The sequence below is a fragment of the Bombyx mori genome, chromosome 4, assembly GCF_030269925.1.
Source record: "Bombyx mori chromosome 4, ASM3026992v2".
Taxonomy (NCBI): domain Eukaryota; kingdom Metazoa; phylum Arthropoda; class Insecta; order Lepidoptera; family Bombycidae; genus Bombyx; species Bombyx mori.
Window position 1 is genome coordinate 2,498,095 of NC_085110.1, and position 14,286 is coordinate 2,512,380.

At 37.7% G+C, this 14,286-nt stretch overlaps 1 protein-coding gene across 23 annotated transcripts in view; it reads left to right on the top strand.

Moving 5' to 3' along the window:
- Window positions 1-14,286, top strand: part of LOC101737733 (GTPase-activating protein skywalker) — a 111,469-nt gene that overhangs the window by 55,550 nt on the left and 41,633 nt on the right. For all 23 annotated transcript variants that reach the window (XM_038010542.2, XM_062668060.1, XM_038010543.2 and 20 more), the window contains one exon: window positions 3,955-4,159. In XM_038010542.2, the coding sequence (XP_037866470.1) occupies window positions 3,955-4,159 (205 nt within the window). The remainder of the gene's footprint in view (window positions 1-3,954; window positions 4,160-14,286) is intronic.

Genomic DNA, 14,286 nt, shown 5'->3' on the forward strand with positions numbered 1-14,286 from the left:
GAATCTCGAAAACATACTTTTAGATACTATTATATTATATGCATGTGTGAAAAAACAGGACAAATAACACTAATTCAATACAAGCGAATGATTATTGTCGCGTGATATCAACGCGATGGATGCTCATTTGTACTTTGATGTCAAAATAAATCCATACTAATGTTAATATAAATAAGGTAGTGACTTTGTGTTTGTCTGTTATGTTTTTACGCATGCCTAAGCCACTGAAACGATTTGGACAAAATCCGATATGGATAATTAATTTAAAACCCTGGGAAATAATATAGGCTACGTTTCATCATGAAGTCGTCGTGGCCTAACGGATAAGACGTCCGGTGCATTCGTATCTAGCGATGCAATGGTGTTCGAATCCCGCAGGCGGGTACCAATTTTTCTAATGAAATACGTACTTAACAAATGTTCACCATTGACTTCCACTGTGAAGGAATAAAATCGTGTAATAAAAATCAAACCGAAAATTTATAATTTGCGTAATTACTGGTGGTAGGACGTCTTGTGGGTCCGCACGGGTAGGTACCACCATCTCCTGCCTATTTCTGCCGTGAAGCAGTAATGTGTTTCAGTTTGAAGGGTGGGGCAACCGTTGTAACTACATAGTCAGGTCATAAATTCTGTCACATGTTTAATGTAAAATAATTCAAACAAGTTTATTCATTATGTAACCATTCATATACCAAAATGAACTTAACAAAACATAGATTCTTATGACACTAAAGTTTATTCAAAATAACCTCCGTGATTTTGAATACAGGCCTTCAATCTGCGCGGCCAGTCGTCTATCGCAGCACGAACGAGGTCCATATCAATATCGGCGGCTGCCTTAATCAAGGATGTCTTGAGTGACTCCAAATTGGGATGAGGCTTTGAGCACGCCTTTTCCTCCAAGTATTGCCATATCTTGTAATCTAACGAATTCAAATCTGGACTGGAGGAGGGCCAGTCTTCGTGCCGGATGAAGTCGATTTCACGCGCCGCCAGCCAGTCTTGTGTGCTCTTCGCTCTATGAGCTGGCGCCGAATCTTGTTGGAATACCCAGTGCCTGTTATTGAACATGGTATGAGAAACAGGTACCACAAGGTTCGTCAGGACTGTATTTTGATACACAACTGCATTCGTTTTTACACCTTTCTCACAAAAATGTACCTCTGTTAAGCCCCAATAAGAAACTCCCAACCATACAATGAGCGAGGATGGAAAATGACCTCGTTGGACACGCGGAATACGGTTGCTCGCTTCTTCACTACTGTGTGCGTACACCTTATCATTTTGTTTGTTGTAGCTCTCTTCTACGGTAAAAATTTTTTCATCCTAAAAAAGAATTTCCCGATATTTTTTTCCCGCGTACCGCTTCAACAAAGCGCGGCATCTCTTCAGTCTCAGGTCCATTAGACAAGCATTCAAACGATGTCCTGTTTTTCTTCGATATGCCCGAAGCCCTAAGTCTTCATTTAACACCCTTTTCACCGTGGTTCTGCTTAACCCCATCTGAAGGGCCAACAGTTTCTGCTTACGTTTGGGATTTCTTTGAATTCGCGCCTTCACAGCTTTTAATCACTGCTGGAGTCCTAACAGACCGAGGGCGACCACTTCTTGACCTGTCATCTACACTAGAGTCTTCATTATATCGTTTGATGGTACGATAAACGAATCTTTTGGTTATATTCAAATTTTTCAGTATGTTAAAAATTTGAATTGGCGCGTAACCGCAACGATGCAACGCAATAACTGCAACACGGTCTTCTTTAAGCGTCCACTCCATATTTAAAAATGAGTAAAATTCTAAATGTATACTATTTTTATTTTCATGAACAATTCGAAATTCGAATTCAATAAACTTTTTTGTGGCCAGCATTCTAAAAGAAAAGTTTTTACTGTGTGACAATACTTATGACCTGACTAGGTATATTTAAGACCTTAGAACTTATATTTCAAGGTGGGTGGCGTATTTACGTCGTAGATGTCTATGGGCTCCGGTAACCACTTAACACCAGGTGGGACGTGAGCTCGTCCACCCACGTAAGCAATAAAAAAAAACAATTTATTCGTTTATTTTTCGGAATTCGGAAATAATTGATAATATTAATAGTAGTAATGCTGGTTTGGTTCACTAACTATTGTCTTGACCACATTGATATTAACACATGTGTATGTTACGGTAGAAACTATGTATTTCAACAATGGCGAATTAAAATACTCGTAGTTTCAACGTATAGGCTGTTAAGTTTTTACCGTTCCTTGCATTTACAGTTGTCAGTTCGTAGATTAACTTTACAGACAAACAGTTTGTATGAAGTAACAAGAAATCGTTTTGTTGGGTAGATTATTGAATTAATCAAAGCTCAATAATATACTATTAATGGGGCTAGGTTATGATACTTCTTACACCGTAGTGTACATTTGGTAAAAAAATCCTTATAAAATAATTTGATTTGTCCTTGGCAAAATTAACTATGATATAATTAATTCCAAACAAGCACAAACGGGCTACATAGTTGAATGTTTAATAAAATGAAGTAATAACTGGAAACAAATCACGCACGGTCATCCGGCCCTAAATTAGGAATCCCTGTCTAATACCAATCGGTACGGTAGACAGATTGGCTCTGCCCTGGCATTGCTGACGTCCATGGGCGACCGTAACTACTCATGATCAGGTGGGTCGTGTACCCCTCTGTCTACAAGGGCAATAAAAAAAAACTTAACTGCGCCTTTATGCTGTGTATAATAAATAAAAGAAAGAGTGTACAAATTAAAAAATATATAATAATAATACATAATAATAATTGGGAACAAATCACGCACGGTCATCCACGGCCCCAATTTAGGATTCCCTGCATTATGGAGTACCAGAGACTGACATACATACTTATATATGTTTTAAAATACATATACATATATGGATAATAAACACCCAGACAAAGAGCAAAGAAACCTGCCCATCATACATATGTTTGCCCGATGTGGGAATCGAACCCACGACCCTCGGCGCAACAGTCGGGGGCGCTAATTGCTGCACCACCAAATCAGTCAAAGACTGGTAGCATAGTCTATTGTAAGCCCGCACGTGTGGGTATATCAGCCTATTTCTGCTGAAATAGATGGCGGCTTACAGAGTCCGACAGCCGTTTCGCTACAATTCAGACATAGAAGTTATTTCTCAAGGTAGCTGTCGTCACGTTACGTCACGAAACCTACGGGCTCTGCTTAATTCACTTAACAGCCAATCACTAAATGCAATTAAGCGCTACAAGCTGAAAACTGTTACGTTATTTTCTAGCTCTTTGTCCTGTCATCACTGTCCTAAGTGGCGCATTGAAGTAATTATGTCGATTTCCGCTACTAAGCGCCTGGATTGCCTAACTTTGCCTTCTTTTGTTTTTAATGTAAATTTTGGTCTTTTAGGTCCCTTAGAAATAGATTCATTCGCAGCATCTTCGGAAAGATGAATATCTTTCCCAGAGTCTACTAGATATTACGGTGTCTAAGTAAAAAAATCGAAGAGAGAAGCCGGTCACCGTCCTCCGTCCGAGTAAATTAACCCATAAACACAGCTCACTGAGTTTCTTGCCGGATCTTCTCAGTGGGTCGCGTTTCCGATCCGGTGGTAGATTCTGCGAAGCACTGCTCTTGCTAGGGCCAGTGTTAACAACACTCCGGCTTGAGCCCCGTGAAATAGCCTCTGAAGGCTATAGGCATAGGTAGGAAATAAAAGAAGAGAGAAATCGACAAGTTGGGCACTAACGATCTACATGGCATCAACGAATATACATATATAAAAATTAACAATAAATAAAATAATAATCTTATTTCGTGACATCGTAGTCTCATAGTGTGTTAGCATTACAAATAGCTTAAGATTGTATGTTAGTTTTTTTTTAACGAATTAAATTAAATGAAAATTCGATTTTTAATTTATTTCATTGTTCTTTCCAGGTATTCGGCACAGTGGAGCTGCCGGACAAGCCGATTATGTTGCCGCCCTTCGTGGAGGCGACCCACTGCCTAGGGTACCATCTAACCCGCAAGGGTAGGGCCGTAGCCGACAGAGTTGTGTCCGTGCTCGGATACGCCTGTCCAGATATCACGTACAGCCCCAGTCTTTATCCCATCACCGCCGCTTTACTTCACTTCATGCCTGGTGAGTGACATTAAATAATATATATTATTAGTTTTCTTGTAAGATGATTATCTAACTTTGAATGAGTTTTTACCTGTAAGAAAACAACTGGTCATTCTTTTCGTATTATCTTCCAACTAGCTTTTGCCCGGGACTTCGTCCGCGTGGAATAGTTACTTTAGCATAACGCTAAATTTTACTCGCCTCTTCATTTACGTAGAAAGTGAAAATATTTTTGAATAACAGGATGTTAAGGAGCTATTTAAGGTACTTAAATCACGCTTTTTAACCGACTTCAAAAGGGAAGGCTGTCAATTCGACCACCATTCTTCATCTATGTATGTTCACCGATTTCTCGAGAATGCTTGAACCGATTCTGATAATTCTCTTTTCTGTTTTTTGTTCGAAAGGCTTCCCGAATTGTCCTGTAATCATGAAGACCTGATGATGGGATCCTGGAGAAATCCACAAAGATCTATAATTTTCAAAGCTTATCTTGAAATGATTTGGGTGTTTCTTGTTATTGTTCTTATACTGTGCCACCGCGCACCGGCCGCGGCCGGCCTGCGCCTTGTATATCAATATTACGCGCTTGATCATTATTTTACTGCGATGTTATTTTAAAACTGCGATATCTTCTCATACTCATTAAAATACTCATAGCGAGATACTTATTAAAATCAAGCATGGGTAAATTTCTTAAATTTAAATCCTTGTAATAAATAACGTATTTATTTGGATAGAGATTAATATCATCTTCATAAAAATACCTTCACCAAAAATGCTTTCTTTTAGAACAAATTTGGTTAGCATAAAAAACGTTATAGTGAGCCGACCTTAACATATAGACGTAAAATATGCTGTTGCAGACTTTTTTTTGACCTTTTAAATGGGAACAATTCTGTCATACATTATTTTAGCGAAACTTTAACCGTTTCCGCAGCGCACGCAGCGGAAGCTCTCAAAAGGGAAAAAAAACCCCGATTTTGAAACATTCTTTGTTTGTGCTCCGTTTGTATTGGTCTTAGCGTGATGTTATATAGCCTTCCTTAATAAATGAGCAATCTAACACTAAAAGATTTTTTTAAATCGAACCAGTAGTTCCTGAGATTAGCGCGTTCAAAGAAACAAAGAAACAAACTCTTCAACTTTATAATATTATAATAAGTATAGATTAGATCCAACCGGGGTACTTGAGAACTACGAGATTCTTAGCTCACATTTAATCTATATACTCCGCAATATACTATCACACTTTCGTTATCTTCCTTTTAGAATAATTCAGAATAGCTAGAATCAAAATTCTTCCACGAAGCATGTAACTAAACCATATTGCGCAGAGAAAAGTCGCGGTGTATTTATTTGCGGTCGGTAAAATTTTTGTTTAATGCCCGTGATAATAGTGATACAATAGATATAAGTCTATCTGGCTGTTCATTAGGGATACATATGTACGGCCACTTTTATTTATTTATTGCATAGATGGGTGGACGAGCTCACGGCTCATCTGGTGTTAATTTGTTACCGAAGCTCATAGACATCTACAACGTAAATGCCGCCACCCACCTTGAGATATGAGTTCTAAGGTCTCTTAACAACGGCTGCCTCACCCTTCAAACCGAAACGCATTACTGCTTCACGGCAGAAATAGGCAGGGTGATTGTACCTACCCGTGCGGACTCACAAGACGTTCTACCACCAGTAAAATCTTCTTCTGTATATGATGTGTAAAGTGTGTCTGTAAAGATCTGGTCTTTGGTTACTTCGTTATCCGACTGGTTCTGCGGCTTCATTTGGCTTCGGTTTTCGGTCTTATCGAAAAAAAATTGCATGGTCTAACTATAGGTACATGTATGCAGTAGTACAGTATGAGTCCTATTCGTTGATTATGCCCAGTGTTCGCCCAATGAACACGTTACGATTTAAATAAATTTTATTTCCTGTTTTGTTCCGTTATCGAAATTCGAAGAGAATAAAGTATAATTTTTCCTATTGATATCTGTCTTATCTCTCACTCATCAATGTTACTCATTGGAGTCATTAATGTTAGTAGACATAGGTGTGTGTGTGTGTGTGCTATATAACTAGTAATTTTATCTTAGTATATATTCAATGTAGTTGTAATACATAAATGTGGTAATAAATTATAAATTCGGATAAGACTTCTTCTCTAGTTGTATTTTTAAATAATAAAATGAATCACCTACACACTTGTACTTAGTTGTTGAGTACTTGTGTTGAAAATTCACTGTAAACATACTGTTAACGATTCAGATAGGCTTCCAGATTTCTTGTGATGCGATAAGGATTATCGAGATCGTGTATTAGTCCGTGTTTTCTGCGATAAATGAAAAGCTCTCGAAACACGTGACCGAAGTAATGACAGCTGTTAGATGTATTGTTGTGGTTGTGGCGTTTAACAGCAATAATTACTAAGAATTATCTTCGTTCCTTTGTGTATAAAATTTTATTAATGCGGCTTAATTATGTCTTCCTAGATTTTTTTTTATTGCTTAGATGGATGGACGAGCTCAAGTGGTTGCTGGAGCCCATAGACATCTACAACGTAAATGCGCCACCCACCTTGAGATATAAGCTCTAAGGTCTCAAGTATAGTTACAACGGCTGCCCCGGCCTTCAAACCGAAACGCATTACTGCTTCGCAGCAGAAATAGGCAGGGTGGTGGTACCTACCCGCGCGGACTCACAAGAGGTCCTACCACCAGTAATGATGTGTGTCTGGTCCTACCACCAGATGTTTTTCTCTCTATTTCGTTACTTTTTCAAACGATTGCGCAGTGAACAATTCGGATAATAACCGGCTACATAAAGAATCTTATCAAACCTTAACAACAAAAAGCAGAGCAGAGGCGTCACGAAATTTACAGCCGTTCTCGCTTTAATTCAGTAATGAGTGCGGGGGGCGATAATTGAACTCGGCAATAAGCAAATTGTCGGAGCGTTCTCGCCCGTCCGTATCACAGTTACCTATACCGATCTAAACGATATATTCTGAACCTGAGTACCTTCAACATACGGTCTTTTATCCTTTGTGCGTTCTGCTCATAGAACACATATCTTATGAAGATCTAAATTGTGCTTTCCGACTCCACGTCTAAGTCCAATTTGTCTTGTTAAACATTTGACCGGGTTTTGAGCGATATAAATGGTCGTCGCCGGTACGCCACAGATTTGCATCTCGTCATTCAATTCGAACGTCTAACTTCCTCTGGTGCGCATTCTCATGTAATTGAGTGAAACGAGAACAGATGTACATGATTTTATGTACCGGGCCACCTGCGTCAGAAATTTATCCGAACTATCTTGCAATCTGCGTCACTGTAGATAAATTTCGTACAGGTATTGTGTAAACTGTACTTATCAGTTAACCTCTTTGTGAACAAACGGAGAGGCGGAGCAGAGGACGTTGGTGTCAATTGGTTGATTCTAAAAGTGACAATTTCCTCCCGCGTCCTCTAGCGTTTATTATGTAACCTAGATTATCTTTATTTGTCACATCTTCGCTCGTTTTATTTTTACATTTTTTAATTTTCATTCAAATTTTGCTATTGCGGGCACTGTATTAAAAATGTCCACGTAATGTTCCAGATTATCCCAGCTACAGCCATTTTCCCTCGCCTAACGAAAAATTTTCCGCTTGGGTGTTTCAAGTTCACGGGATATTTTAATAAAATACTGAATGACCGTTGGCCAGTACATGTGCATCATGCCGTAAGATGTTAGTCGATGCTACAAGGTCATTGACTTCATTAATTCCTTGGAATAATAGTCGTCTTACTTTTGCTTTTACTTCGCTAAGCCTTTAGTAAATAAATACAGTTTTATGACAGGATATCATTTTAAACTGCTATCTAAGGCAAACAAGCTTACAGGCTACGCGTAAGAAGTTGCGGTACTTTTGCTTGCGAGGGGTATAGAAATGCGAGTGCTTACAATTTGGGCGTGTAACAGCATTACGTCTGTCGAAATGTCCACCAAATAATAATCGTCTTCGTCAGGTGCAGCGCAGGTTATACGAGAATAAATAATATTCGTGATTTGCTGTAAAGCATCAACATAAACTGGCTTACCGTGTTTTAGCGGTTGGCTCGCGGCCAGTACTCGTGCTCTCCGCATATTGATCACGGATCTGGCAGCTTTCGACTACGTAACACAAATGTTGAGTACTGGGAAACATTTCGAAATCGCCAGGCAAATGCGCTAAATTTTCGGCGCATTTCCAAGATGTCCTTACCTAATAAAGCGTTCATTTAATTAAAAAGAGAAGCAATAATGACAAAAGGTCAAAAGGGCTACACAAAAAGCCTGAATAAAATCGTCATTGCATGAGAACAAACAAGTTCGTTTTCTGTCTGGCATTGGAGCGAGGTATCGCTTCCTGTTCCGTTTTCGCAACACACGAACGGTTTATTTCAATCGAGACACGTAGGCAATAAGGGATTTTAATAAATACTTCCCGTTTCGGCTTTATCGGGTGGGACAGAATCGCTTTAATTTAGCGGAGATGCTACGAAGAATTTCTTGTTTTTACGAAATTAGGATTTCTTAAGGTACGCTTCTGTAATATATGAAATAAATTTGGCGTTCATCCGAGATTATTACGTGAAACAAACAGAAAATTCAAACACGAACATCAAATGAAGATCTGATAAACTTGTTACAATAACGGCCTTAGAGTGGACAAGGGTATTTATTTACGTCTTGTTTTCTATGGGTTTCGGTAGTGGCTTAGCGTCGGTGACCTTGTCCAAATGCTTGACTAAAAAGTACTCATTTACTTTCTTTAAGAGCTCTGAGGCGCGTTGGGTTCTCATTACTGAACATCAAAAGAATTAAGCAAATTTAGAGTAAATCTAACCACATAACGACCCGATTCCCGAAATTCCTTACAACAACCTATTGTCTATTCAATGTTTCGGCATTTTACACAATTAATTATCTGCATTATTGAATTGTACCGTTGTGCGTCTGGCTTATACCGACAAGAGATTTAATCAAAACGTTATGGAGAGCCAAGGCCGTAACGATTACCATACGAGCCTGTCCACTATAATGTCGTACGTTAGTCAGTAGTGATATCATTGCAGTATTGAAATGTATGGTTATATTTAGAACAAAAAAAAATGTTGAGCCAATACAATTAGATCGACTTGATACATGCGCCAGTGAGAGATTGCCAAATATCTTTTGTTATGGGTCGTACTGTATACTATATGTATAAAAGAATTTAGCGCAATTCCACATACCCGATCCTGTAAACCGAATGGTAAACAGTCGACGTCGCCCAAAGCACGTCATTACGGATCCTCCCGATCCATTAACGGTGCTTTTAGGCACCACAAGCACCGGTCACCGTCCTCGTCGAACCCGTGGCTTGCGACGAAGGGCTCGACGAGCGAATTAACTCATAGACACAGCCCACTGAGTTTCTCGCCGGATTTTCTCAGTGGGTCGCGTTTCCAATCCGGTGGTAGATTCTGCGAAGCACTGCTCTTGCTACGGTCAATGTTAGCAACACTCCGGTTTGAGCCCCGTGAGCTCACCTACACACGTTAGGGTGAAGCTGAAATAGCCTCTCAAGGCTATCAGCATAGGTAGGAAGAAAAAAAAACACAATTTCATATGTGTTTGAATATCGAAATTTTGCTTTCATAAAATAATACTTCTGTATAGTGTCTAAGTGCCCGAAAAATGGGCACTTAGACACTTAGGCCCGGAAAACGGGCACTTAGATACTATACAGATTTATTTGTATCCTTAAAATACTGTAAAGTAAATAAATAAAATCCTTTATTTTCCGGTATCGTGGCCTATAGCTTATTAGACTTAATACCATTTAACTTGCAGATTTATGTGATATTATAAAAATAAAATATAAAGAAAAAACTCATATCATAAAAGTAGGTTTATCATTTTTTTCTGTAATTTTAGTTATTTTGATAAAGCATAATCTTACTCGTATTTTATCAAGCGTCATGTGAGGCTTGCAGCTTGATAAATTTACTCATTCGTTTTCTCTGCAAATTCTTGAACCTTTGAGAGGATACTGCGAGGATACTGCTGTTTAAAATGTACTATATAGGTACTCAACAATATGGGTGCACTACAGTAAGGTGGCCACTGCATTTATCAACGTCCATTATTACGTTGGATACGAAGGATGTTATCCGCTATTCGGGCTTAGCCCACGAACTACTGGTGTCAAAATTGTAGTTAACTTGGAATAATGTTAATTTTAGTGGTCTTGAACAACCAGAAAATCTTCGAGTCATGATAGCAAGGCAGCAACCGTACTGGACTCCCTCTTCAAACCTTAACAGTCTTTTTAATTCATTTGTTTCCACATTGCCGGTGAATGTTAATTCCGCTATCACCTTAACTACTAATTATTAATTTTGTGAATAATTTATGAATTTCACTATATGAACGTATCTCTTCATTATTGGGTTCACGATTCCGATCCGGTAGTAGATTGATTCGCGAAGCAGCTGCTTTTGACTTGATAGGTCTACTTCGGAGGCGCTTGGGCAGCTGTAAGCTAATCCCATCCCTCCTGGCTGAGCCTTTGGTCGCCCACCTGTCCTGGTGAAACTGTAAAGACCTCCGGGCAATCCTTTAATCATAAAAAAACTATTGGATGTTTCTCGCAATGATTTCCATGTTATTTTCTAAGTCTAATCTTTTGATTGTCCAATCAGTGGGTTTTTGTGCGGTTGTTATTCACAAATCTTGGACGTATGTAATCATTTACATATTCATCTTTGCTAATGATGACGAGATGAAACAGTTCTCATCCTTTTCATCTCGCCAGAGCCGTAATTCAATTTGCTATATGTACTTGCGATCCGCTAAAACGTTCCATATTATATTCTTTTCGATTCTCGCAATGATTTTCTTGTTATTTTCTAGGTCTACTCTTTTGATTGTCCAATCAGTGGGTTTTTGTGTGGTTGTTATTCATAAATCTTGGACGTATCTAATCAGTTACATATTCATCTTGCTAATGATGACGAGATGAAACAGTTCTCATCCTTTTCATCGCGCCAGAGCCGTAATTCAATTTGCTATATGTACATGCGATCCGATAAAACGTTCCATATATATTCATGAGGTCTATATTTTTTCTTGTATTCATACTGTTTGTAATTCTCAGTATTGTTTCATGTCGAGATTACATTCTCGAAATAACCTCCGAACGAAAATGTAAAGGGTTCAGGGTAATCGTTTAAAAGGCTTGGAGGCAAAGAGCGGATTGCTTCGTTATCGAAAAAAGTACGTGACGCGAAAAACCGTCACAAAGGAAAGTGTTTTTGCTACCAACACTAGAAGCGAATTCTTTCAAGATCGAATATTTTATTTCCGTTTTTTTTCCTCTTTCTTAAACAATTTCCTAAATCACGTTGGCTGCTTTTTTACGTGTATCTATTTGTCAGACGTGTAGCTGTATTGATTTTTTTTTGTACAGACTCTGAACCGACTTGATGCTCTTGGTTTATTTCTGGAGTTGTCTGGAGTGTGCCAATGATCGATAAGATTTCCGTTGAAGCTTCGCGATTTTTTACATAAGCCACTTTGCTTACAGGAATTCTCTTGAATCTGATTGGCGTCTTGCTTATGCTAAGATCTTCCTGAATATATCGTAATTATACAACGGATCGCGTGCGTGTGATAATGATTGGAATAATCTAATTTTATATAAATTTTTTGATTTTAGCCTAATTCAAATTTTTTTTATTTAAAAACAAAAAATATATCTTTTTAATAAGTCTCAGATAAGTTTTTGTTTAATCTGATAGTGTCACATATTTGTACGAATTTCTATGTCACCTGAACGTCTGGCTTTATATTATGAGAAATGGTTATCAGAGTCCTTACGCATCACAAAATACTACTGAAGCCCAAGTGAAAAAATTAGTACATGTTTTTTCGGCTAACTTTAAAATTTTGTCCCGGAAATAAGTCATAAGATTTTACGAACCCATTTTCATAACAATCCAATCAGATGTTGTATTAGATAGTCGAAGATTCTTGCGTAAAGTTAGGTTATTCTATAAGTAAATTGACACAATTATCTTCAACGCAAATATGAGATGGCGGTATAATAAAAAAAATCGTTATTTACTCCAATCTACACAGGCCCGTGTTCTGCATAATTTAATGTTCCAAGATTTTGTGGTTCGAGAGCAATCATCTCGGTTCCCTCATATCTTTACACGGTATACACTCTTAATATGTTAGAAGATACAAACGGAAATTTGAACGAACGTAAATATCAAACTTGGAGGGTTCGTATTATGTTTGTTTTTTGACGAAATTTCCATTTTCTAATATCAAATAAATTGACAGCCTAAATAAACGAGAAAAAGCTTTTTGAGGTTTTAAGAAAATTAACGATTCCAAGTTTGAAATTAGTTTAATAAAAGAGACTCTTGACGTTACCTTTGTCAACCGTTCTCGAAGAAATTCAATTAAATATATTATTATGTATATGGACTGTATATATAATTCGACAAATATTAAATTTTTGCTACTAAAAAATAGAAAATAAACTTTAATAAATTTGAATTAAAAATAGAAATGATTTTATTGTATAAAAGTGTGGGGTGCATGGTATAAGTAGTTATAAATATTTTATGAACAGATATGAGCAGAAGGGTTGTTTGGATAATATTCTGAAAAGCACCCCACGCTTTTTTAATTCAAATTTATTAAAATTTATTTTCTATTTTTTAGTTGGATTTTCTATAAAAGCGTATTTTGTTAGATTTTTTAAAATATTATTTATTTTTCATTTTTTAGTTGAAATTCAATATTTTTTTTAAATATTGAATTGTTATCGGTCATTAATAAGTATACCAAATTTCGAGTTAATCAGACGTTTTGAAGGGGTCAAAATCATGTTCAAAGATTCCGTTACAAACATACATACATACATACATACGTCTGAAGCTAATAAAAGCGTATTAAAATGGTACTTATGTACCCAGATGAACCTAGTGTAAAGCTTTTTATTGAACAATTGAACAGACTTCTATTAAATTGATTTCGCAAGTAGTCGGTATACCTAACCGAACTTCGCATTTCAGTTGTCAAGTGCTCCGACCTCAATCCTCTCCGTAGGAACGCTACAGGAATATGGGTCAACCTTTTCTCTAACAGATAGCACTCCCTTTTGTGTACTTTGAACAGTGAGAGTTGTTTTAGAATGTTTACTTAAATGGTGGTGTGTTTCTTCATTACAAGCTAGCGTTCTTTAAATATAGTAATGCCTCGTTTGGTAGTCTTCCGGTTGACCCGAATGACTGATGATTTGTAAATGATTCATTTGGGAATAAGTGTTGAATTTGCATAATGTTGGTTGCGTTTGGTTGGATGTCTTTAAATTAGCGCTGGCGAATAACAAATAGTTCGGATAAGACCCTTGCTTCTGATATTAAAAACACATTTATAGAAGCCTGCCTATCGGGAAATAACATAAATTCTCGATTTCGTCTCAGCGTATATCTTTCAGAAAAGTTGAAATTGTGGTAGTATGTGTACAGTTTTTTTTTTATTGCTTAGATGGGTGGACAAGCTCACAGCCCACCTGGTGTTAAGTGGTTACTGGAACCCATAGACATTTACAACGTAAATGCGCCGCCTACCTTGAGATATAAGTTGTAAGGTCTCAGTATAGTTACAACGGCTGCCCCACCCTTCAAGCCGAAACGCGTTATTGGTTCACGGCAGAAATTGGCGGGGTACCTACCCGTGCAGACTCACATGAGGTCCTACCATCAGTAAGTCTCAAACTACCTCTTACTTGCACTCGTACCCACTAAACGCTTAAGCTACAAAATTAACAACATTATTTTCATGAACACAAAGAATTATGGTACTATGTGAACGAAAGCATTACTCGTGTCGAGCGCCGCGTAACCCGCGCTCAAACAAAGCCACTGACGTAACAGCAACGGCAATACATCAAAGCTCTGGAATTTACGACCAGCCAACCACCAATTGCAGGCGTGTTTGCACTTTACATCGACCGATACGAACATATTTCGCTTTCTTTATTGTTTCCCATATGTTGTAAAACTAGATTGAATATGTACTTAGAACATACATATAAAAATATATAACTTTTT